The sequence below is a fragment of the Ranitomeya variabilis genome, chromosome 2, assembly GCF_051348905.1.
Source record: "Ranitomeya variabilis isolate aRanVar5 chromosome 2, aRanVar5.hap1, whole genome shotgun sequence".
In the NCBI taxonomy this organism is placed as follows: Eukaryota; Metazoa; Chordata; class Amphibia; order Anura; family Dendrobatidae; genus Ranitomeya; species Ranitomeya variabilis.
The window spans coordinates 426,765,573-426,791,350 of NC_135233.1; the positions used below are offsets into that span (position 1 = coordinate 426,765,573).

The 25,778-nt window shown below is 46.6% G+C and overlaps 1 protein-coding gene across 2 annotated transcripts in view; it reads left to right on the forward strand.

Moving 5' to 3' along the window:
- Nucleotides 1-443: 443 nt before the first annotated feature.
- The window catches only part of CHRM4 (cholinergic receptor muscarinic 4), a 50,416-nt gene continuing 25,081 nt past the window's right edge, over nucleotides 444-25,778 (forward strand). Inside the window, exon 1 of one of the 2 annotated variants that reach the window (XM_077286890.1) lies at nucleotides 444-622. In XM_077286890.1, the coding sequence (XP_077143005.1) occupies nucleotides 580-622 (43 nt within the window). In that variant the 5' untranslated portion in view covers nucleotides 444-579. Of the gene's footprint in view, nucleotides 623-1,187; nucleotides 1,372-25,778 lie in introns of those variants that run through there. The other variant, XM_077286891.1, reaches the window with a different exon arrangement.

Genomic DNA, 25,778 nt, shown 5'->3' on the forward strand with positions numbered 1-25,778 from the left:
GCTGTATAATTTTACAATAAACTACAATATTACGGTAATTCAGTGTATTGCACAAGTCCCCAGGGGAGCGATAAAAAAAATAAAAAAACCTATGAAAAATATAAAAATAAATAAAAATCCCTATCATCGTTTCTCCAGGATAAATAAAATGTAAAAATAAATACATATCATAATATTTATCTAATACAGTGAAAAAATAATGACAGAATCGCTGTTCACCTCCCCAAAAGAGGTTAATAGAAAAAAAAAAGAAACTGTGGCCAGAAATAAAAAAGAAGTTTGACAGTTGTAGGATTCGCGGTGCAGCAGAAGTCTCCTCGTCCTGCAGCCTCCGGAGCGGCGCGCATTCCAGCACAGGCCTGCAGTGAAGGGGTGTCGTCACCCAGGTGGATGCTGAGCCGGGGACCGCGCTGGGATTGGCGGGCTGGCAGTGACGTCACGGCTGTTTAGTCCCGGCCGGCCGCTGGCGGGGAGCAGTCGGTGCGCGGAGCTCGGGGGGAGCGGGCGGGAAGCGGGAGTTATCCGAACATAACGTGGGATGTCCGGAGCGAGGAAGTGTGAGGAGGGGACCGAGGCGCCATGAGCTCTGGGATAGGAGGGTCCGTCACCTGGGAGGACTCCGGTAAGTGGGACGGTAACCGCCGGGGCCCCTGTGTCTGCTGTGGGGCCCATGACAGATGGACATTACCATAACTTAAAATGAGTCAGTCCCATGTAATGTTTGAATATTTTATGGACCCCAATAAGAACTTGTTGACCAATCGTGATTTTGCAAAAAAAAAAGTTCCTGACCGTTGTGGATATCGGCAAACGATCGATCGTAGGGTGAGACGCTGATTGATCGTGTCAGTATCTGTAATAATCTGTTGGCCGCCATCACATATATATATATATATTTTTATGAGTAAAAATTGTCTCCCGACAATCGTCCCGGCCTGGTGTTAAAAAGCCCCCCAAAAAATATATCTGTCTGTAGTCAGATCAGGTGACCGGGGGACCATGGGGGAGCGAGAATCCCAAATGTATCACCTGACAGCCATAGCATGGACGGCGGGGGTGCAGGGGATTTGGGCTATTTTTCATGGTGTAAGGCATTTAATGGTTAATAATGTTGTCATTGGTAAGCCCCTGCCAACCTGAGACTGGTGCACGAGCCACATGAGTGCCATGCAGGATGCAGCTCCTAACGGGAAGCAGCGCGCAGGGGAGCTGCCTGCTATATGTAGACGGACCCCCGAGCAGATAATGGTGAGATTCCCCCAAGGACTGGAGGCGATGTCTGGATGGCATAGAAGTGTGGCATCAGGGCCCGGCACCGGCGGCTCAACGTCTCCTGTACAGCACATAAGATGCCGGGGCAAACAGAAGAGAGTAAGCTCCAGGTGATGGGATTCTGGTGTATGGGGCGAGTATATGGACTCCATACTGTTACAGCAAGCAGTGGAGGTGTGCCAGGGTTGGGGCCTGGGATATGGGGCAAGTAAATGGACTACTGTACTGTTACAGCAAGCAGTGGAGGTGTGCCAGGGTTGGAGAATGGTATATGGGGCAAGTAAATGGACTACTGTACTGTTACAGCAAGCAGTGGAGGTGTGCCAGGGATGGAGAATGGTATATGGGGCACGTAAATGGACTACTGTACTGTTACAGCGAGCAGTGGAGGTGTGCCAGGGATGGAGAATGGTATATGGGGCAAGTAAATGGACTACTGTACTGTTACAGCAAGCAGTGGAGGTGTGCCAGGGTTGGAGAATGGTATATGGGGCAAGTAAATGAACTACTGTACTGTTACAACAAGCAGTGGAGGTGTGCCAGGGTTGGAGAATGGTATATGGGGCAAGTAAATGAACTACTGTACTGTTACAGCAAGCAGTGGAGGTGTGCCAGGGTTGGAGAATGGTATATGGGGCAAGTAAATGGACTACTGTACTGTTACAGCAAGCAGTGGAGGTGTGCCAGGGATGGAGAATGGTATATGGGGCAAGTAAATGGACTACTGTACTGTTACAGCGAGCAGTGGAGGTGTGCCAGGGATGGAGAATGGTATATGGGGCAAGTAAATGGACTACTGTACTGTTACAGCAAGCAGTGGAGGTGTGCCAGGGTTGGATACTGGTATATCGGGCAAGTAAATGGGCTACTGTACTGTTACAGCGAGCAGTGGAGGTGTGCCAGGGATGGAGAATGGTATATGGGGCAAGTAAATGGACTACTGTACTGTTACAGCAAGCAGTGGAGGTGTGCCAGGGATGGAGAATGGTATATGGGGCAAGTAAATGGACTACTGTACTGTTACAGCGAGCAGTGGAGGTGTGCCAGGGATGGAGAATGGTATATGGGGCAAGTAAATGGACTACTGTACTGTTACAGCAAGCAGTGGAGGTGTGCCAGGGTTGGAGAATTGTATATGGGGCAAGTAAATGGGCTACTGTACTGTTACAGCGAGCAGTGGAGGTGTGCCAGGGATGGAGAATGGTATATGGGGCAAGTAAATGGACTACTGTACTGTTACAGCGAGCAGTGGAGGTGTGCCAGGGATGGAGAATGGTATATGGGGCAAGTAAATGGACTACTGTACTGTTACAGCAAGCAGTGGAGGTGTGCCAGGGTTGGAGAATTGTATATGGGGCAAGTAAATGGGCTACTGTACTGTTACAGCGAGCAGTGGAGGTGTGCCAGGGTTGGAGAATGGTATATGGGGCAAGTAAATGGACTACTGTACTGTTACAGCAAGCAGTGGAGGTGTGCCAGGGTTGGGGCATGGTATTTGGGGCAAGTAAATGGGCTACTGTACTGTTACAGCGAGCAGTGGAGGTGTGCCAGGGTTGGAGAATGGTATATAGGGCAAGTAAATGCACTACTGTACTGTTACAGCAAGCAGTGGAGGTGTGCCAGGGATGGAGAATGGTATATGGGGCAAGTAAATGGACTACTGTACTGTTACAGCAAGCAGTGGAGGTGTGCCAGGGTTGGAGAATTGTATATGGGGCAAGTAAATGGGCTACTGTACTGTTACAGCGAGCAGTGGAGGTGTGCCAGGGTTGGAGAATGGTATATAGGGCAAGTAAATGCACTACTGTACTGTTACAGCAAGCAGTGGAGGTGTGCCAGGGATGGAGAATGGTATATGGGGCAAGTAAATGGACTACTGTACTGTTACAGCAAGCAGTGGAGGTGTGCCAGGGTTGGAGAATGGTATATGGGGCAAGTAAATGGGCTACTGTACTGTTACAGCGAGCAGTGGAGGTGTGCCAGGGTTGGATACTGGTATATCGGGCAAATAACAGGACTACTGTGTTTTTCCACAAAGATGTGGGGGTGCATTTACAGCGGGGTACCTAGTGTATGGAACAAGTACATGGACATCTGTGTTCTTATGGCAAGCAGTGGGGGTGCATTTAGTATGTGCCGACATGCCAAGGTGTGCAGACTCCGAGCTAAGGTAGCAAACTGAATCACTGCCTCTGGTGAGGGAAAGACTTGGTGTTGGGGGTGGGGCAGGTAGAGGTGCAGCACAGCAGAGTTTTCTCAATTAGGTGACATCCCAATGATCTGCAGTTCGGTACAAGACTTAGCAAAGGGTTAAAAAATGGAATCTGCTCTGCTACATCAGGTCAGATGTGTAGTTGAAAGATTCTGATTTGCAGGGATGCAGCAGAATTTTCTGTAACTTTATCTCCAGTAAAGTGAGAGGTTGGGGTTATGAAAGAAAGAATGGAGGCAGGTGTCAATAAGTTTTGCAGTAGCGCTGCACAATGGATTCTGGTGTGATACACATATATCCTGCAACACAGCAAATATTATAGGAAGCTGAGCGCTTACAGGAGATGTCTAAGGAGGCCAGAAAGCGAGTAATGAGCAGATCGTGTGCCTTACAGATGTAGCAGAGCCGTGCTGCCATCATAGTGTGCGGCACTCGGCAATGATATCAGCCACCTGTGTAATGTGGACGAAGAAGGGGAGGAAGAGTCTTATTATATCATAGTATGAGAAGAATCTGAAACATTGTACATCGCTCAATTATCAAAATATCCTGGAAAATTGTGTAATATAAAAAAGTGAGGACTGAGATAAAACACATCGGTCTATAGTGAGGTCTAAGGTGGTGATGGAGAATGTGGTGTATTTAGTAGTCAGGCCTGGACAGAGATTACAGAATTATACATTGTATGCTCGGAGAATGTCATGTACACAGTAGTAGTCAGGATTGCGAATACATTCTAGAATTATCCACTGAGCTGGTGTAGAAAATACCTTTTCAGATGAAACGTAATTTTGAAGTATCTGTGAATTGTTATATAAAGGTTGGGGCTGAGAAGATATTTCAGTCTAATACAGTGGGGCAAAAAAGTATTTAGTCAGTCAGCAATAGTGCAAGTTCCACCACTTAAAAAGATGAGAGGCGTCTGTAATTTACATCATAGGTAGACCTCAACTATGGGAGACAAACTGAGAAAAAAAAATCCAGAAAATCACATTGTCTGTTTTTTTTTATCATTTTATTTGCATTTTATGGTGGAAAATAAGTATTTGTTCAGAAACAAACAATCAAGATTTCTGGCTCTCACAGACCTGTAACTTCTTCTTTAAGAGTCTCCTCTTTCCTCCACTCATTACCTGTAGTAATGGCACCTGTTTAAACTTGTTATCAGTATAAAAAGACACCTGTGCACACCCTCAAACAGTCTGACTCCAAACTCCACGATGGTGAAGACCAAAGAGCTGTCAAAGGACACCACAAACAAAATTGTAGCCCTGCACCAGGCTGGGAAGACTGAATCTGCAATAGCCAACCAGCTTGGAGTGAAGAAATCAACAGTGGGAGCAATAATTAGAAAATGGAAGACATACAAGACCACTGATAATCTCCCTCGATCTGGGGCTCCACGCAAAATCCCACCCCGTGGGGTCAGAATGATCTCAAGAACGGTGAGCAAAAATCCCAGAACCACGCGGGGGGACCTAGTGAATGAACTGCAGAGAGCTGGGACCAATGTAACAAGGCCTACCATAAGTAACACACTACGCCACCATGGACTCAGATCCTGCAGTGCCAGACGTGTCCCACTGCTTAAGCCAGTACATGTCCGGGCCCGTCTGAAGTTTGCTAGAGAGCATTTGGATGATCCTGAGGAATTTTGGGAGAATGTCCTATGGTCTGATGAAACCAAACTGGAACAGTTTGGTAGAAACACAACTTGTCATGTTTGGAGGAAAAAGAATACTGAGTTGCATCCATCAAACACCATACCTACTGTAAAGCATGGTGGTGGAAACATCATGCTTTGGGGCTGTTTCTCTGCAAAGGGGCCAGGACGACTGATCCGGGTACATGAAAGAATGAATGGGGCCATGTATCGTGAGATTTTGAGTGCAAACCTCCTTCCATCAGCAAGGGCATTGAAGATGAAACGTGGCTGGGTCTTTCAACATGACAATGATCCAAAGCACACCGCCAGGGCAACGAAGGAGTGGCTTCATAAGAAGCATTTCAAGGTCCTGGAGTGGCCTAGCCAGTCTCCAGATCTCAACCCTATAGAAAACCTTTGGAGGGAGTTGAAAGTCCGTGTTGCCAAGCGAAAAGCCAAAAACATCACTGCTCTAGAGGAGATCTGCATGGAGGAATGGACCAACATACCAACAACAGTGTGTGGCAACCTTGTGAAGACTTACAGAAAGCGTTTGACCTCTGTCATTGCCAACAAAGGATATATTACAAAGTATTGAGATGAAATTTTGTTTCTGACCAAATACTTATTTTCCACCATAAAATGCAAATAAAATGATAAAAAAACAGACAATGTGATTTTCTTGATTTTTTTTTCTCAGTTTGTCTCCCATAGTTGAGGTCTACCTATGATGTAAATTACAGACGCCTCTCATCTTTTTAAGTGGTGGAACTTGCACTATTGCTGACTGACTAAATACTTTTTTGCCCCACTGTATATTGTAAGACCTATGAGTATGTTGAGCAATGAATCAAATTGTACATATGTAGTAGAGCTGCCTATGGACCTGCCTGTGAGGAGGATGCAGGGGAGCCACCTATGGACCTGCCTGTGAGGAGGATGCAGGGGAGCCACCTATGGACCTGCCTGTGAGGAGGATGCAGGGGAGCCACCTATGGACCCGCCTGTGAGGAGGATGTGGGAGAGTCGCCTATGGACCCGCCTGTGAGGAGGATGCAGGGGAGCAGCCTATGGACCCGCTTGTGAGAAGGATGCGGGGGAGCCGCCTATGGACCCGCCTGTGAGGAGAATGTGGGAGAGCTGCCTATGGACCCGAGGTGAGGAGGATGCAGGGGAGCCATCTATGGACGCGCCTGGGAAGAGGATGCAGGGGAGCTGCCTATGGACCCGCCTGTGAGGAGGATGTCGGAGAGAGCCGCCTATGGACCCGCCTATGAGGAGGATGCAGGGGAGCCATCTATGGACGCGCCTGGGAGGAGGATGCAGGGGAGCTGCCTATGGACTCTCCTGGGAGGAGGATGCGGGAGCGCCGCCTATGGACCCGCATGGGAGGAGGATGCAGGGGAACTGCCTATGGATCCGCCTGGGAGGAGGATGCGGGAGAGCCACCTATGGACCCACCTGTGAGGAGGATTCGGGAGAGCCGCCTATGGACCCGCTTGTGAGAAGGATGCGGGGGAGTCGTCTATGGACCTGCTTGTGAGAAGGATGCGGGGGAGTCGTCTATGGATCCGCCTGAGAGGAGGATGCAGGGGAGCTGCCTATGGACCCACCTGGGAGGAGGATGCGGGAGAGCCGCCTAAGGACCCAACTGAGAGCATGAGGGAGGATAGTCTATGGAGGCGCCTTGGAGGATGCAGGAGGGGGTCTGTGGACCCACTTGGGAAGGCAGTCTATGGACCTGCCTTGGAGGATGCGGAATAATGCAAGATGTCTATGAGGAGAATTTGGGAGAGCCGCCTATGGACCCGAGGTGAGGAGGATGCAGGGGAGCCATCTATGGACCCGCCTGTGAGGAGGATGCGTGAGAGCCGCCTATGGACCCGCCTGTGAGGAGGATACGGGAGAGCCGCCTATGGACCCGCTTGTAAAAAGGATGCGGGGGAGTCGTCTATGGACCCGCCTGTGAGGAGAATAAGGGAGAGCCGCCTATGGACCCGAGGTGAGGAGGATGCAGGGGAGCCATCTATGGATGCGCCTGGGAGGAGGATGCAGGGGAGCTGCCTATGGACCCGCCTGGGAGGAGGATGCTGGAGAGCCACCTATGGACCTGCCTATGAGGAGGATGCAGGGGAGCCATCTATGGACGCGCCTGGGAGGAGGATGCAGGGGAGCTGCCTATGGACCCACCTGGGAGGAGGATGCAGGAGAGCCGCCTAAGGACCCAACTGAGATGATGAGGGAGGATAGTCTATGGAGGCGCCTTGGAGGATGCAGGAGGGGGTCTGTGGACCCACTTGGGAAGGCAGTCTATGGACCTGCCTTGGAGGATGCGGAATAATGCAAGATGTCTATGTACCCGCCTGGGAGGATGCAGAGGAATACGGGAGAGCTGTCTATGGACCCGCCTGGGAGGATGCGGAAGGGGTTCTATGGACCCGCCTGGGAGGGTGTGCTGTGGACCCGCTTTGGAGGATGCGGGATGGCGTGCTGCAGACCCGCCTGGGAGGATGCTGGAGAGCTGCCTATGGACCCACCTGGGAGGATGCAGAAGAGCTGCCTATGGACCCACCTGGGAGGATGCGGAAGAGCTGCCTATGGACCCACCTGGGAGGATGCGGGACCCACCTGGGAGGATGCGGGAGAGCTGCCTATGAACCCACCTGGGAGGATGCGGGAGAGCTGCCTATGGACTCACCTGGGAGGATGCAGAAGAATGCTAGAGATGTTTATGGCCTGGACAGATGTGGGAGGGTGTGCTGTGGACGCACCTGGGTGGGTGTGCCGTGGACGCGCCTGGGAGGATGCGGGAGGGCAGGCTGTCTGTGGTCCCGCCTGGGAGGATGCAGAGGTGTATGACCCAGCCTGGTATTGTAGTATTATAATTAAGAAAAATCATGTCACTCCTGAATAGGTGTTCAAGTACGGTCCAAAATGGAGAGGGTAAAGGGAAAGAAAAAGTGGACACAGTGTCCCGCAGAGTATTCTAGCTTACTGGGAAGGGTCAAGATAGAAGGCAGCATGGTGAACGCCGTATTGTTCTGTGCTCAAGTGGTAGATACCGCGGTCACCACGCTGCCTTCTATCTTGACCCTTCCCAATAAGCTACAGTAGAATACTCTGTGGGACACCGCCCACTTTTTCCTTCCCTTTCCCTGTGCAGTCGGCACATTGATGAAGGTCGTTTTGAGACCGAAACGTCTGTACTTATTTATGGACAGCAACTCAAATCAAGAAATGTGTTCCAAAATTCCTTTGACTGCCACGTTATTGATATATTTAATAAATAGTGTAGTGTGACATGACTTCATTACATGTGTTTAGAAGTCATATAAAGTGTAATTGTGCCATGGTAGAAAATGAGCCCATGTAAGAGGCTTGCGGTATTTATGGTCGGAGACGCTGTGTATTTGCAGGTCTATTACAGCTTAGCAGAATGCGATAACATATGTAACTAGTTACGGAATTGCATTATCTGTGAACACATCTAAGATGGTGCAAGAGAATTGCATTCTACGTGGGCTGCCCGGGAGTACAGGATAATTGCATTACGTGTGGACAGACCTTCCATGAAGTGCAGGGGAATCGCATTATATGTCTCCTGACGGAGCAGCGTGCATGACAATTGCATTATTTGTGGCAATCTGCAAGTTAAGATGGATTACATTACTCTGTGATCTGAAAGGGAGGGAGCATGCACCATGTACTGGATGGAAAAAGCTAAAATAGGAACGAGGGGCAAATACATTATACACAGAGGGCGGCTTATTAATAAAGTGCCACTTATCAGTCTGAAGATTTCATCTACCGGATGCATTGAGTGCAGTCAGCAAAATGTCCAACAGGCTCCTTGTGCCTTTGAGGAAGCAGCGGCCATAACTTGTTTTACACAATGGGCACAGTGACTAACACAAGTGGAGCATGCACCCATTGGGGAATACAATGCGACGGGTGATCCTCAACAGCTGGACCTTGGTAATTTTGAAATTTCGGAAGGTTGTAACTGGCACAACTTGCCCAAAACTAGATCCCCCACAAACGTGCCATACTCTGTATGTCCTTGAGGCAGCTAGGAGTCCTGCTGCGCGGGTCCCTGAATGTAGGAGTCCGGTGGATGCACTACACTGCAGAGAACGAGGGGTTTCCAGCTTAGTGCGTTCAGAGATAATTTGTATATGTTGAAGTTGTCCCCTTCAGCGCTCACCAGGAATGGCTCCACATTCAATAAATAGGACTGAGGTGCATTACCAGGCATGGCAACTACAAAATGTGTGGCGCTGTGACTATAAACACTGAAGGGCATGCATGTAATCAGCTGATCAGTGACCGATTAATATGGAGCTTATAAAACAAATAAAACGTTACAAATCTTCCGATTGTAGAAGATTTCACTAGGAAGGTCCAAGAGCGTTTGTAGGAGCCATGATTCTTTTGCTTTGTATTCAGACCATATAGAAAATTGCATTTTCAGACCAGTCCCCTTTAAGACCAGCCAGCGTCATGTCGTTCAACATGAATGACTGAATTAATCCCAGATTACTGCAACGAGAAAATAACTGGTAAATTGGCCCGTGATCGATGCGCGCTTGTGAACGTGGGTGATTTTTGGAGCTACGGTTCATGTAGTCTAGAATATAATTGCACATAATAATTATCAGGACGTCCTCATTTTATACATGATGTCAACACTAGAGATACAAACTAACCACAGAACAAAGTGAATCGATGGGAGCGAGCCCTGATTAGCATCACATTGTTCTGCATCTTAAAGGAACGTTACGCCTAAATATGACAGGCGCCGACCGTCCAACCGGCGACTTCTACAAATATCTATTTAAGAGATTGCATAACTTTACAGCCATTACAGGGGAACTTGGCTTTTAGCAGCTAAGGAGCATTAAATGGGATCCTTGTACTATTAGACATCTTGATCTTCTTTGATAATCAATCTCCAAATCACATTGGGAATTGTTACATCTGAAACCTCCCTCCAAAGTGCCGGCCATTGGGGGTCTCCCTTCTATCTAACCTGCTCATTGCCTGTTGTGAGGTGTAATCCATCTCTAGCAGAGACCCCACGATGGATGACAAGTGGCAGAGCCGGAGGATCCGCACAGTTCCTGGACATTAGACTGGTTTGTGCACCTAAATCAGTCTTAACTTCTGTATTTACTCGCCCATGGATTCCCCCGTCGCTTCTCCATCCTGATGGGATGATGTTTGGTCCGATGTCGTCCAACCTGGTCAACACCTGAGCGCTGCTGCCAGTCATTGGCCACAGTGACGATGCAACAACATGAGAGTCATAGACTCCTCTGCCCCTTTTTTATTCTCGCTCTTCGGACACCACTGTCCTTTTCGGAATAGCGACTCCTCTTGCAGACCCCTTTTGTCCTCTCCTGACCGCTCTTTATTGTCCAGATCTTTTATATTCTTCAGACTTCTCTTTAGCCTTCATGCACCTCCTGAGTGCTCCAGACCTCCGTGGCCCACCAGATACCATCTTAAACCCCAAGCCTCTAAGTCCCATCTGAGGACCCCTGTTCTAGAAATCAATGGGGGTCTCAGTGGTCAAACCCTCAGCAAAAAAAATGTTTTAACTTTTATTTATACAAAAATGGAAAACCCTTTTGTTAATTTTACATTATACCCTTATTCCCATCGTTACTGCTGGACAGTTAATCTGATTATAGAGCAGAAAGTGTGCGATGCGGATCAATATCTCACCGGCAGAATTTTTGCAGACTCATAAACTTTGTACACATCGTTCTTCATGTGAGAACTTTGTTTTGTGATATGGTCTACTTTGTAGCTGCATTCACAGTGAGCAGGTCATATATAACTGAGGGGTGATGATGGCGGTTCACTTCTGTGTTCACATTTCCTAACCTTGAAAAGCAAAATTGACTTCCATCAATGGCACCTGATGTACCCATTGAGGTTTTGCCATGGTGTCGGCTATGAGTAGCGCTGCCCGCTGTGTAACTTTTAATGGCATTTATGACAGATGCTGCATCTCCAACACAGATGTAAAGGTCGTACAAACCATAGATGCCTCCCTCCATTTGTCTATTTGGAGCCGTCCTGCTGGGGGGGGGGTAAAAAAAAAAAAAAGTCGCCCAAAAATTCTTGACAGACTTTTCCCACTCATTTTTGTAAAACCACTTTGCTGTTCAGTATTTTGAGTGTTTTTAGGTTTTTTTTTCCCCACTTTGGGATTTGAAAACAGCTTGATGGGGAAAAACAGCGCATGTCGCTCTTGATGGGGCGCTGTCCAATCAGAAGGCTGCAAAAAAACCAAACAAATGGCCTATGTTGATTTTGTACTCTAGATGACGGTTCACCTCTCCACCGGGATTTGTCAGGAGCAGACACCTGGACTGGAAGTAATTACATTTTTTTTTCTTTACTGATAAGTTTGGTTTCTGCATAATTTATAGAGGGATTTACTGCCAGTGATTCAATGCAATATTAAAATAAGCTGAGAGTGATGAATTAATGTTGATTGACAGGTGAGTGGGAGTTGGATTTTAGACATTTTTATGACGGCTCAAGTAATCTCCATGGAACAAAATGTATGAGCAAAAGGGCTTGGGGAAAAAAACGTTACAAATTAATGTGTGCAAAAATTTATTTTTCAATAAAAATTAGTGACTAGCTCGATTTAAGGTCCGCATAGTACATTTAGATAGGTACACTCCGAGCCGTGGGATCTGCAAAATGCAGATGCAGGGTGCTAAGAGTGCCCACCCTACAGGTGTGTCCAACCCCATACATCCAAAGGACCGGAGACAGGATAGCAGCCAGTATCATGGCACCATCACGAGAGACACGGATATCTAATTCTACAGGAAACAACCTAGGGGGTTTTCGGCTCCGGCTGGAAGAAGACAGATCTTCTCCATTGACCATCGCTGAACCATGGATATGTTTGGAGAAAGCCAGGATTGGGACCCGCCGGTCACCTGGCTCCATTGAGATGTTCGGATAAGCCAGGTTGTGACTCTCATGTCAGTTGGTCTTGTACCTTGTATGGACTCAATGGACTGTCATCTTCCTACGCTTGTCGTTACCTCCTTTCTGTGTGTACCACAGGTGGGGATAGTCGGCCCTGGAAGCTCTGATGTATCATCTGCCATTATCCCGGTGGGTCAGCGGAAGGGTGAGGCTCTGTAATGTGCTCCATCTTGGGTACTGTGCTGGGACTGTTCTACATGTTATCTGCTCATTTTTCAGTAAAGCATTGCCACACTTTTACCCCCACCATATGTTGTCTGAGTAGCGCTATGCCCACGTTAAAGAGAAAGCGGGCATTCGGTGGGACGATCCTTGGTCCATACGGTTCCGGCTAGCGGTCTGGTTTTCTGGATTGTCCCTGGATAATGCAGACTATTGCCTAGTATGAATATGGCGCCCATACAATTCTGTGGACCTCTAATAAACGGCACGGGATGGACCCCCAAGATGAGCAGCGACGCTCACTTTTGAGTGGGGTCTACATTACCGTATTCCCTTTTCCAGTATGGTTTACTGGTTTATCCCAGCACAAGAAGCGCTGTTGGCTGGAATGTATGATGCCAATATGTGCCATATTACAGAAGTATTCGTATGGTAATCCACAAGGAGTGGAAGTTTTTGGTATAGGCATAGATGGGTTAAATGGTTACCTGCGGGTTTACCCAGACATTTTAGATCAAATCCATGGGTTGGGTACTGGGCGGTAGAAGAAGACCTTTTTCTTGTGCGGTGTCCTGGCAGCATGGTGGACAGATTTGGGGGGAACCTTGGAGTTGGTGATAAATTGGTTGGGGGATGAATTGTATGCCTCACCCAAAAGCAAAAAATGTTCTCGCTAGTCTGCCTTTTTTATGGTGGGCTCCTGTTGGGTGATGTCCCGGGAAGTGGGTAGGTATATGAAACGGTCATCTGTGGTTGGTCATGGTTCCCTCTGAGACTGGGGAAAGGTTGGTGGCCATATTTCCTTGCAACTCTTTGCGAGAATGAAGTGGAGAAGGTCTTAGGAGCCAAGTCTGGTAAGATCGGAGTGATTGAGTGGAAGTGAAAAATGCCGATTTCTGGGGAAGACCAATGGTGCCAATGCCTAAGGCAAGGTATCGAGCTCTTCGACACAATCTGTGGTCTCCACACGTTTTTCGTAAATTTACAACTCTCATCATACCACCCATAGGCTGTTGGGAGTCGTAGATTCACAGATTCAAGCGATCTGCTTTACAGCATCCGGTCACTTTGAGATGAAATCATTGACTTGCTGAATATTAATGTAAGTCAAAGGAGAAAACATGCAAGAAATGAATATTATTGTCAGGCCATATTATATACGGAGCAAGCAGATGGATGCCACCTCATTCGCGCAAGCAGGAGAAATACTGCAAGACCGTGAGACATGAAGGAGTAGTCTGGTGACAGAGAATGATACATATGGTAGATGGGGGCCGATTATCATTAAATATTTTCACTTCATGTTTGAGAACTATCTGCTGGATTCCCAAACTTTACAGCGGACGTAGAGATTTTTATTGGTCAGCCGTTTATTGGATACAGTCTTCTATTTAAAGGGATTTTACAACAAGTTGTGGCACCACTTACTAATGGTGGAGGTTTGGCTGCCTATCCTTAAAAGGGGGTTTCCAGGTATTAATACTGAAGCCCTATCTGTGTGATGGGTGGTGATGGTGAATATCAGATTGTGAGGTCTGACTTTGATCAGTTGATTGCAGCTCTTCTACTTCCTGGAAGGGGAATAGCGCCATAGATTTGTATAGTGGCCATGAAGGGTACTGCAAGCTCCCATTGTCTTGAATTTCCCTTGTTGTTGGTAGCCAGAAGCGCCACTGGGCAGAGAGAAAGCTGAAGGGGCTTCGGTCTTTTCCTTCTGTGCTGTTCTTTCCTTTTGGGCTTCCGCAGACTCCAGACTTACTGTTAGACTGGCTGTGTACATTTTCAGCAATGTTTGACCCCGTGTAACAATCTGCAATTAATTAGCGGTACAAACATGTCGTCTTTGTGTCCTTGCATCGAATATTCAACTCATTTTGCAATTTTTAATGCAAATAACCTGCCTAGAAACAGGAGCGGGGAAGGGACAAGTTCATCCCGAGCTGCTTTCTACAGAAATGGAAGCCTTCTCCTCGACAAGACCCCGCGCCGCTATGTTCTACCTTCAGAAAGTAGGCCAGGTTCCGAGCTCGTCATCGCTGAAGGCAGACCTGTATTATAAGCCTTTATTGCCAGGGAATGGAGGAGGAAGTGTTATATTTATGGGGTCCAAACATTTAGCACGAGGATAAGAACTGGCACCTGCGCCAATGGAGCCATTGAGTAATTTAAGAGGGCTCTAATATTCCGCTGGGATTGTGTCCATATCCTCGTATTTCCACACATCAGTTCTGGAACAATGGCGTCTATACAGAACTGGATCTTTTGAAAGGGAAGTGTAAACTATCTGCCTTTTATAAGGGTGGGTTCCGATTTGGAGCTAAAGCGTATGGCAAGGCTCAGTGCACAGAATTGTAAGCCGGCATATGGAGTCCTTACTGCTTTGTGCTACCCCTCCTCAGCAGAACGCACACGTGCCTGCGTTTTTCATCCCAGCCTTGGCTGGCTCATGTGTGTTTCTCCCTGTGTTTTGCTGACTCATATGTCATGTGTTTTCTCCCCGGGCTTGGCTGGCGCATGCGTTTTTTCTCCCTGTGTTTTGCTGACTCATACGTCATGGGTTTTCTCCCCGGGGTTGGCTGGCACATGCACCATGCGTTTCACCCTTGGGCATGGCTAGCGCACACATCGTGTGTTTCCAAGAAGTTTGCTCCAGATTACTGATGGACAAGTCACGGCCATGTTGTTTGTCTGAATGACGCCGTTAGTGAAGACGCCGCTTCCCGGGGGTCCAGCATATTCACCCTGAGCAGCGCTGTCACTAGCTGCAGCCCGGACCTAATATGTCATTTCCAAGTGTAAATGATGAATCTATATTTATATTGTACAGCGTAATATATTGGATTAAGTATGTGAATTGCAGTAATTACTTACATCCACCTCATCTGTGCCAAGGCTCGTCTCATTAATTGGAGATGCATGATTTCCGCAGTACCTCGGCAGACTAATAAGAATACCACAAGATGTTGAGTTGGATTCTTGCTAATAAAGCAGCCGACTTCTTAAGTTAGTTACAGCTCTTTACGCGAGAGACTCCTTTTTTCTTTTTTTTTTTTTCTTCCTTATACTATAAAAAAGTCTGACATATTAGAAAAGGGACCTCGGCAGAAGGTGCAGCCACCACTTAATGTATGGGCGTCCCTAGACTTAAGCTGACCCTGTAATGCATTGTTACTTTGTATCTGCCAGTTATGATGCATGGACACACATCAACTCTACCAGAATGTCCTTTAGGTCTCCAAAAAAATGTGACCACCTCCCAGAAGAGTTAGCAAATTTGGGTGCTGCAGAAGCTTCCTAAAAACCTCCCGGAATCTGATGCTCTTTATAAGTTTTCAGAACTTCTTTTTTTCCCCCCTAATCTTGTCTGAGTGTTTCTCACATTGACTGCAGCCATCAATAGGTTGACTGGTGTGAATGCCATCAGGGGTCACTATCCTGTATCCATCGGGTCAGGGCTCGGCAACCGGTGACCTGAATGCAAAATCTGCAACAAGACTCCAACCCCCACGCCCCATTTATGTTACCGGTGAGCAGAGGCGTTAAGGGGTGGCCTCTGCACCAGGACCTACATCGGACAATTTATTCGGGTTGTTTTTTTTCTTCACCATTGTACATGAAAAAGAGTCCACCACTCCCTGCTTATTTTTCTTGAAGTAAAGGCTCCTCCTGTTCTTGAGATGTTATCTGTGAATATCACTGTCTCGTTCTTCACGGGTTCCTTGAGTGATTTCTCGCCCCGTTTTCTGCATAAGGAATTAACTTTTCCATGCAGACGAGGGAGAACATTTTTAAAGCAGTGATTGTCTGGATGACAGTCTCCATTATAGGTTTTGGGTGCAGTTTGGGGTCCGGGCTCTGTGTGGCCGATCATGTTCTCGCCCCCCAAAATATCTGTAAGTAGCTTGTGCAGTGGGCACAGTCATGGGGGGCAGATAAGGGTCTTCCCCAAACTGTTCCCACAAAGCTGAAGATACAATTGTCCACAATGTCTTGTGCTGGAGCTGAAGGTCCGAGGCCGCCCCCTGATAACATAGCATTATCCCCTCCACCATCTGTACAGGGGGCATAATGCAGTCAGGGGGTAACTTCCTCCTGGAGTCACCAAACCCAGACTCCTCCATCAGACACAGATATAGAAGTGTGATCCGTCACTGCACAGAACACTTCTCCTCCAGAGTCCAGTGGTGGCGGCTTTACATTTCTCCATCCGACGCTTGGCATTGTGCTTGGTGATGTACGGCTGTGTGCAGCTGCTCGGTCATGAAGCTCCCAGTGGGGGCGCAGTGTTTGTTCTGCTATCAGAGGAGGTCTGGACTCTGCAGTTATGGGGTCAGCAGAGCAGTGGTGACTTTTCTGTCCTCCTTACTCGGCCCCCCGCTCTGTAACATTACGGGGTCTCCCCTTCGTGGCTGAGTTGCTGCGGTTCCTTCCATTTCTCAGTAATATCACTCACAGGTGATGGAGAAGATTCAGGAGGAAGAAATGTCCTGGACGGAATTGTGACCCCGGTGGCTCCTATTACAGGACCATGCTGGTATCAGGAGCTCCGCACCTCCGGCCGCTCTGTCACATGGTAGTAACGGCAGCATGTGGGGGGCCGAAGGTTATATACTGGGGGCGAAGGGCCGGAGCTTGTACCCCAGGGGACAATGAGGCTGAAGGGAAGCCCTGATATCCGTAAGACGTGCCGCCAGCACTTGGGATCGGTTTATCTAACTTATACCATCATCATCATACGTCGCCCCGGCTCCTACTTATCTGTTATTTGCTGATTAATGTCTGTAGGACGCAGAGACGGATCCAGAAATAGCAGGTTGTGCTCCAGCTGCCCCCTTTTTTGGTAATCCAGTAAGTGGTCCTGTCTCTTTCCATCACTGTCACCATCCCAACCTGAGCGGTTTCCCATGTCAGAATGAGTGAGGATATTACTCGCATCTTCATAAATCAGGAGTTTTTCTCCCTCGTGTGAATAGACGCGTCTATTTAGCCTGTTCTTCTGGTCGCTCTGGCCCCGGGAGACGAGCATCTGGGTCTAATTTGGTATTTGCCTAATAGAAGGACATGTCACGGCGGTGTCAGGCGGTGCACTGATTAGGATGGCGGTATGATTGCTGGCTGCTTCCTCTGACTCTGCTACTGACATGTCTTTTTAAGGGACTGCCACAGATAAGACGACTGTGTGATATATATTTTTTTTCCCTATGCAATGTGTGCGACACAGCGGCGGCGACATCTATCAGCGCTAATTAGCAGAACTGAGTCGTAGAAATTGTCTGCGGCGCTTACAGCGTGCAATGCAAGGAGCAATGCAAGGAGCGACTTCTGCTCGCTTTCCTCCAACAACACGCGGATATTGGGGAGGATATGTGACCCGGACTGTCCGCAATGTTATCAGCCGTCCCCTTTCTCTAGTTCTTCCATATAGTAGATCTCATTTCATCATTAGGTGTACGCAGCTCTCATGCTTAGTAATGTGGGGCTTCATTTATATTCTGTTCAGAACTATAGTATGATTATAATGCTATGAGATATTAGGTTACATATCATATTAATATGTAATTACATCTTAATGAATCGTCTGTCAGTTATCGGCTGGAGATTGCAGAGCTGTGACTGGAGGCCTCCTCTCATTCCCTGACTGTAATCCTGTTTTTACTTTTCTTAGTGTTTGTCATTTCTGATGAACATTCAGAATAAGTTGTTGTAAGTGAGGAATTACGATATTTCTGGTCATTCTATGATTTGTGTTCTGCATTATTCACTACTTTTTCCCCTCTATAGGTTTTCTCTCACATTTTCAGTTGTCTCTGAGCTAGAGGGTGGAGACGAGCTGCTATGTCTCCCATACACAAACATGAGGGATTTCTGCTCTCCTGTCTATGTAAAAAGCTTTATATACTGAGCTGTGTGGCTGTGAAAGCGGCTGTGGGGTGAGAAACACTTATTAGAAAGCAATAGAAGCATAGAGGATATTATACAGCAATACTGAGCAGAGTGACTGTGAAACCAGCTGTGGGGCGAGAGAAACACTTACTAGAAAGCACCATTATACAGTAGTACTGAGCAGTGTGGCTGTGAATGCAACTCTGGAGGGAGGTAAAACAGTTGCTTGAAGCCTGAAGCTCTTCTGTTCTGTCACTGTGCTTCTCACTCCAACTTCCATCTCCCCTTTGCATAAACTTCAACAGACCACTGTAATCTGACATCTGAGTGAGTTGACAGTCCATCTTGCCGTAATTTAAGGTGGATTTTATCAGCTTTTCAGAGTGAATGATGACTTCAGGAGGCAGGAGAGAAGTGGCTCATAGATGGAGAAAGAAAGAGATTTTTCTGATGAGGTATATTACAGAATTTGTTATAATCTCACGTACTCGTTATTTATGCAAACTTTGAAATGACAGCGACCATTTTTAAATTTAAAATATAATTTATTTGCAAAGGTGACTTTTTTGTGAATTATCAACATTTTGGGTATAACAGCAATTATCCAAACTTTGGTAAAGAGAAAAAAAAAAAAAATGTGTGTGTGTGTATGTGTGTGTGTGTGTGTGTGTGTGTGTATATATATATATATATATATATATATATATATATATATATATATATATATATATATATATATATATATATATATATATATATATATATATATATATATATATATATATATATATATATATATACACGTATGTGTGTGTGTGTGTATATACAGTGGGGCAAAAAAGTATTTAGTCAGTCAGCAATAGTGCAAGTTCCACCACTTAAAAAGATGAGAGGCGTCTGTAATTTACATCATAGGGAGACCTCAACTATGGGAGACAAACTGAGACAAAAAAATCCAGAAAATCACATTGTCTGTTTTTTTAACATTTTATTTGCATATTATGGTGGAAAATAAGTATTTGGTCAGAAACAAAATTTCATCTCAATACTTTGTAATAAATCCTTTGTTGGCAATGACAGAGGTCAAACGTTTTCTGTAAGTCTTCACAAGGTTGCCACACACTGTTGTTGGTATGTTGGCCCATTCCTCCATGCAGATCTCCTCTAGAGCAGTGATGTTTTTGGCTTTTCGCTTGGCAACACGGACTTTCAACTCCCTCCAAAGGTTTTCTATAGGGTTGAGATCTGGAGACTGGCTAGGCCACTCCAGGACCTTGAAATGCTTCTTATGAAGCCACTCCTTCGTTGCCCTGGCGGTGTGTTTTGGATCATTGTCATGTTGAAAGACCCAGCCACGTTTCATCTTCAATGCCCTTGCTGATGGAAGGAGGTTTGCACTCAAAATCTCACGATACATGGCCCCATTCATTCTTTCATGTACCCGGATCAGTCGTCCTGGCCCCTTTGCAGAGAAACAGCCCCAAAGCATGATGTTTCCACCACCATGCTTTACAGTAGGTATGGTGTTTGATGGATGCAACTCAGTATTCTTTTTCCTCCAAACACGACAAGTTGTGTTTCTACCAAACCGTTCCAGTTTGGTTTCATCAGACCATAGGACATTCTCCCAAAACTCCTCTGGATCATCCAAATGCTCTCTAGCAAACTTCAGACGGGCCCGGACATGTACTGGCTTAAGCAGTGGGACACGTCTGGCACTGCAGGATCTGAGTCCATGGTGGCGTAGTGTGTTACTTATGGTAGGCCTTGTTACATTGGTCCCAGCTCTCTGCAGTTCATTCACTAGGTCCCCCCGCGTGGTTCTGGGATTTTTGCTCACCGTTCTTGTGATTATTCTGACCCCACGGGGTGGGATTTTGCGTGGAGCCCCAGATCGAGGGAGATTATCAGTGGTCTTGAATGTCTTCCATTTTCTAATTATTGCTCCCACTGTTGATTTCTTCACTCCAAGCTGGTTGGCTATTGCAGATTCAGTCTTCCCAGCCTGGTGCAGGGCTACAATTTTGTTTCTGGTGTCCTTTGACAGCTCTTTGGTCTTCACCATAGTGGAGTTTGGAGTCAGACTGTTTGAGGGTGTGCACAGGTGTCTTTTTATACTGATAACAAGTTTAAACAGGTGCCATTACTACAGGTAATGAGTGGAGGAAAGAGGAGACTCTTAAAGAAGAAGTTACAGGTCTGTGAGAGCCAGAAATCTTGATTGTTTGTTTCTGACCAAATACTTATTTTCTACCATAATATGCAAATAAAATGTTAAAAAAACAGACAATGTGATTTTCAGGATTTTTATGTCTCAGTTTGTCTCCCATAGTTGAGGTCTACCTATGATGTAAATTACAGATGCCTCTCATCTTTTTAAGTGGTGGAACTTGCACTATTGCTGACTGACTAAATACTTTTTTGCCCCACTGTGTATATATATATATATATATATATATATATATATATATATATATATATATATATATATATATATATATATATATATATATATATATATATAAATTTTTTTTTTTTTTTTTTTCCCCTTTTTTTCCCTGAATGTCTCATTACATACTAATGTGTCTGAATGAAGACTGTTTTCTTCTATTTTCCTTGGGTCTTGTACACTGGGTCTTCTAATTGCCCTGGCTAATTGCCTTTATGATACAATTAATCCCTTATTGAATCTGACATTGGCGTCCATTGTCTTCTACGGGCAGGATTGCCAGCTGTCCCTTATTGCCGTAGGAAATATTTGTACCTGGTAAGGCAATTACATTGTTACTCCGCTGCGCGCCAGGATATGATACAACAGATCGTAAACTGCAATCCTGCTTTCACAATTCCTGCACACAGGGCATACTTGTTGCGGATGGAACGCTGTAAAGTCTGGGAAACCACACCGGAACACATGAATGCCTTTTTTGCACATTTCGGGACTCTTATCCTAAACTTGCATTGGCAGATTGGTTGACATGGCACTAACACTATCAAGTTTATGCTCACATTTTTTAAGCTTTTAAATGGAACACGTAATTTCATGTCCCACCAATGGTCGTTATCCAGATGCATCGGTGGAGTTCTCAATCTACATATATAATCGTCTAAGGGACACTTCCGTCTGTTTGTCTGTCACGGAAATCCCGCGTCGCTGATTGGTTGCGGCCGCAGGGCACAACCCGGCCGCGAATTCGCCCCTTCCTACTCTGTCAGTGCCCCCTCCAGTCAGCGCTCACACCCTGTGTGACCAACTTTTTACTATTGATGCTGCCTATGCAGCAACCCCATATATACTATGTGGGTTGTGTTATATACTGTGTGAGCTGTGTTATATGCTGCGTCTCTGCTATATACTACTATACTACGTGGGCTGTGCAATATACTACGTGGCTGGGCAATATACGTGGCTGTGCTATATACTGCGTGAGATGTGCTATATACTACGTGAGCTGTGCTATATACTACGTGAGCTGTGCTATATACTACGTGAGCTGTGCTATATACTACGTGAGCTGTGCTATATACTACGTGAGCTGTGCTATATACTACGTGAGCTGTGCTATATACTACCTGAGCTGTGCTATATACTATGTGAGCTGTGCTATATACTATGTGAGCTGTGCTATATACTATGTGAGCTGTGCTATATACTATGTGAGCTGTGCTATATACTATGAGAGCTGTGCTATATACTATGTGAGCGGTGCTATACACTACGTAGCTGCAATATATTACGTGGCTGGGCAATATACTGCGTGGCTGTGTTATATACTGCATGAGCTGTGCTATATACTATGAGCTGTGCTATATACTATGAGCTGTGCTATATACTATGAGCTGTGCTATATACTACGTGAGCTGTGCTATATACTACGTGAGCTGTGCTATATACTACGTGAGCTGTGCTATATACTACGTGAGCTGTGCTATATACTACGTGAGCTGTGCTATATACTACGTGAGCTGTGCTATATACTACGTGAGCTGTGCTATATACTACGTGAGCTGTGCTATATACTACATGGCTGTGCAATATACTACGTGGGCTGTGTTATATACTACGTGGCCTGTGTTATACACTGCGTGGGCTGTGTTATACACTGCGTGGGCTGTGTTATACACTGCGTGGGCTGTGTTATACACTGCGTGGGCTGTGTTATATACTGTGTGGGCTGTGCTATATACTGTGTGGGCTGTGCTATATACTGTGTGGGCTGTGCTATATACTGTGTGGGCTGTGCTATATACTGTGTGGGCTATGCTATATACTATGTGGCCTGTGTTATATACTACGTGGGCTGTGCTATATACTGCATGGGCTGTGTTATGTGCTATCTACCATGTGGGCTGTTATATGCTGCGTGGGCTGTTATATACTACGTGGGCTGTGCTATATACTACGTGGGCTGTGTTATACACTGCGTGGGCTGTGCTTTATACTACGTGGGCTGTGCTATATGCTACGTGGGCTGTGCTATATGCTACGTGGGCTGTGCTATATGCTACGTGGCTGTGCTATATGCTGCGTGGCTGTGTTATATACTACGTGGCCTGTGCTATATGCTACTTGGCTGTGGTATATTTCTCTGCTGTATCTGCATCATGAATCGTGGTATGTATAAAAGAGGGGGGCGCACTGAGACTCTTTCGCCCGGGGCCCTCAAAAGCCTGGAGCTGGCCCTGGCTTCACTGATTGGTCACGCCCGGCCGGGCATGACCAATCAGCGACAGGCACAGTCCGGCCGAATTGGCGCAGAATTTGAACCACGCTTTGCTAATCGGTCGCGCCCAGCCAGCCGAATCCTGTGTATTCATTGCATTATTCTGAAAACTTCATAAATAAACTACATACATATTCTAGAATACCCGATGCGTTACAATCGGGCCACCACCTAGTTATGGTATAATACATGTGGACTGGTCTCTTGACCTGAATATTGCTTAATTGGCCACAATATCGATCTATACAATGCAAAAATACAACTACAATTCCATATCCAAATAACCCCTCCACATGGTGTGGTTAGTGATTACGGCCCATGTTGCAAACTTGAAGCTCCCTTGCCATATGCAAAATTTATAAATGTCTCCCTCCACCTTCCATGACCCATTAGTAAAAATGTTCGGGTCGTCTTGGTGAAGAAACCTTTGTGCCCCATCAGGCAGCATGATCCAGGTACAAATGCTGTTCCTGCCCAGGTGGTCTCCAGCAGGCAATGGGTTAATAGTAAAGTCTCTATTGATCTAGAGCAAGACAAAGTGGTTAACTGCAAAGTCCAGGCCTGTGTGGGGTAGAGGGGGGCGACTAGTCTCTGCCTGTGTGTGGGGTGGAGGTGGGACGAGCCCCTGCCGGCGTGGGGTGGAGGTGGGACGAGTCCCTGCCGGCCTGGGGTGGAGGTGGGACGAGTCCCTGCCGGCCTGGGGTGGAGGTGGGACGAGTCCCTGCCGGCGTGGGGTGGAGGGGGGGACGAGTCCCTGCCGGCGTGGGGTGGAGGTGGGACGAGTCCCTGCCGGCGTGGGGTGGAGGGGGGGGACGAGTCCCTGCCGGCGTGGGGTGGAGGGGGGGATGAGTCCCTGCCGGCGTGGGGTGGAGGGGGGGACGAGTCCCTGCCGGCGTGGGGTGGAGGGGGGGACGAGTCCCTGCCGGCGTGGGGTGGAGGGGCAATTACTTATTTTCCCCCAGGGCCCAGTTGTCCTGCATGTTTCCCGTAATCTCAGTACCAATTACATTTTTATTTTTCAGGCCAGGATAGAAAATAAAAGCTGGGGTCAGGCTGGTTGGTATTAGCAAGGCAAACCACAAAAACCCCAGTGTCCCTGAGTCGCGAGGCCCTGTGTGTCCGGATTTGCTTACTACATCTGCGACAAATGCAAACCGGAGTGTGACTTCTCTTATCCCTTTCTCCCCAGACACCCAAAATAGATTTTAAGCTTGACTGGGCAGCGTGCCTCGACAGCGCAGCGAGCATCGCCGCCTTATACCAGTATAATGACAATCTCAACACCTCGCTCTTATCCCCTCCAAAAAAAGAAAAATTATAACAAAGCTGCAAAATCCCGGGAGAAAAAGAGAAAAAAGTGAACGCAAAGGTGTCACTCGCAGCAAAATATATTGGACGAATATAATTATTATTAAATATATAAGTAAAAGTGCGCGGCATTCGCCAGCCCTCGTGGTAATTATCGGTTCCATCACATCTCCGCGTCCTCCTCTGCTGTTTAATTGTTCATTAAGGCGCTATATCTGCCTGGATGGGGCCTCTTAACCAGCTCGTTGCCACCTTCAGTCATCGGCTCCCCTGAGAACACCCACACAACGCGTTTCGCCAGCTGACTACACTACTCCATCATTACAGGGTGTTGTTGATTTACCAGTCCATTTTTCCTGCTGTTGCCCCCAGGAGGTGGCATTAATCACCGCTGCGTCTCCCAGAAACCCCTGAATACCCACAGTCAGGTGGCGTTGGTTACTCATGGCATAAAGCTAATTAGGCAGGTTTCTGTCGTCTTCTTTTTTTTTTTTTTTGTGATTTCAATGTGATTCCATGGCAACGACGAGGTTTGATGTGTTGTTCAATCGAGGACACTGTCTTCTCCAAATTGACAGGTGTGTTTTTGTACCCGCTGCCACAAAGGAGAAAGTCTAGTCAGTCGGCTGGTAATGAGCGAGGGAAGGGATGGGGAGGTCGCCGTGGGTCGTGCTATCCTGCGACTAGATCTCCTTGTTATATCCCTTATTAACTCTCCTCCCTCTCCTTTATTACTTGTGCCAACATCGCCAATTGTCAGGGACAAAATGCCCTACATGGTTACAATCAAAAATGTACAAACTTGCCTCAGTTTGTTTTTGCTTCATTGGTTTATTGCAACATAAATATCTGAAAACTGCTATAACAAGTAGCTTCTCCAAATTCTTCATGAAATGCCATGTTTGCTGACTGCTGCAGACTCTGAATTGTTCACGTCTTCAGTACTTGGTAGAACCTCTCTGGCTGTTGCCACCTGCCGCTCCTCTGGCTGTTGCCACCTGCCGCTCCTCTGGCTGTTGCGACCTGCTGCAGACATGATGCATAGCCAGAAACCAGCTTCTGGCAGCATCTCTGAGGAATCTTAGCCCTTATCTCATAAGCAATGACCTCCAGCTCAGGAATATTCTTGGGTCTTCTGCTGCACGTGCTTTCATTACATCCCAGCATAGACTTGGTATACAGGTCCTTCTCAAAAAATTAGCATATAGTGTTAAATTTCATTATTTACCATAATGTAATGATTACAATTAAACTTTCATATATTATAGATTCATTATCCACCAACTGAAATTTGTCAGGTCTTTTATTGTTTTAATACTGATGATTTTGGCATACAACTCCTGATAACCCAAAAAACCTGTCTCAATAAATTAGCATATTTCACCCGACCAATCAAATAAAAGTGTTTTTTAATACCAAACAAAAAAACCATCAAATAATAATGTTCAGTTATGCACTCAATACTTGGTCGGGAATCCTTTGGCAGAAATGACTGCTTCAATGCGGCGTGGCATGGAGGCAATCAGCCTGTGACACTGCTGAGATGTTATGGAGG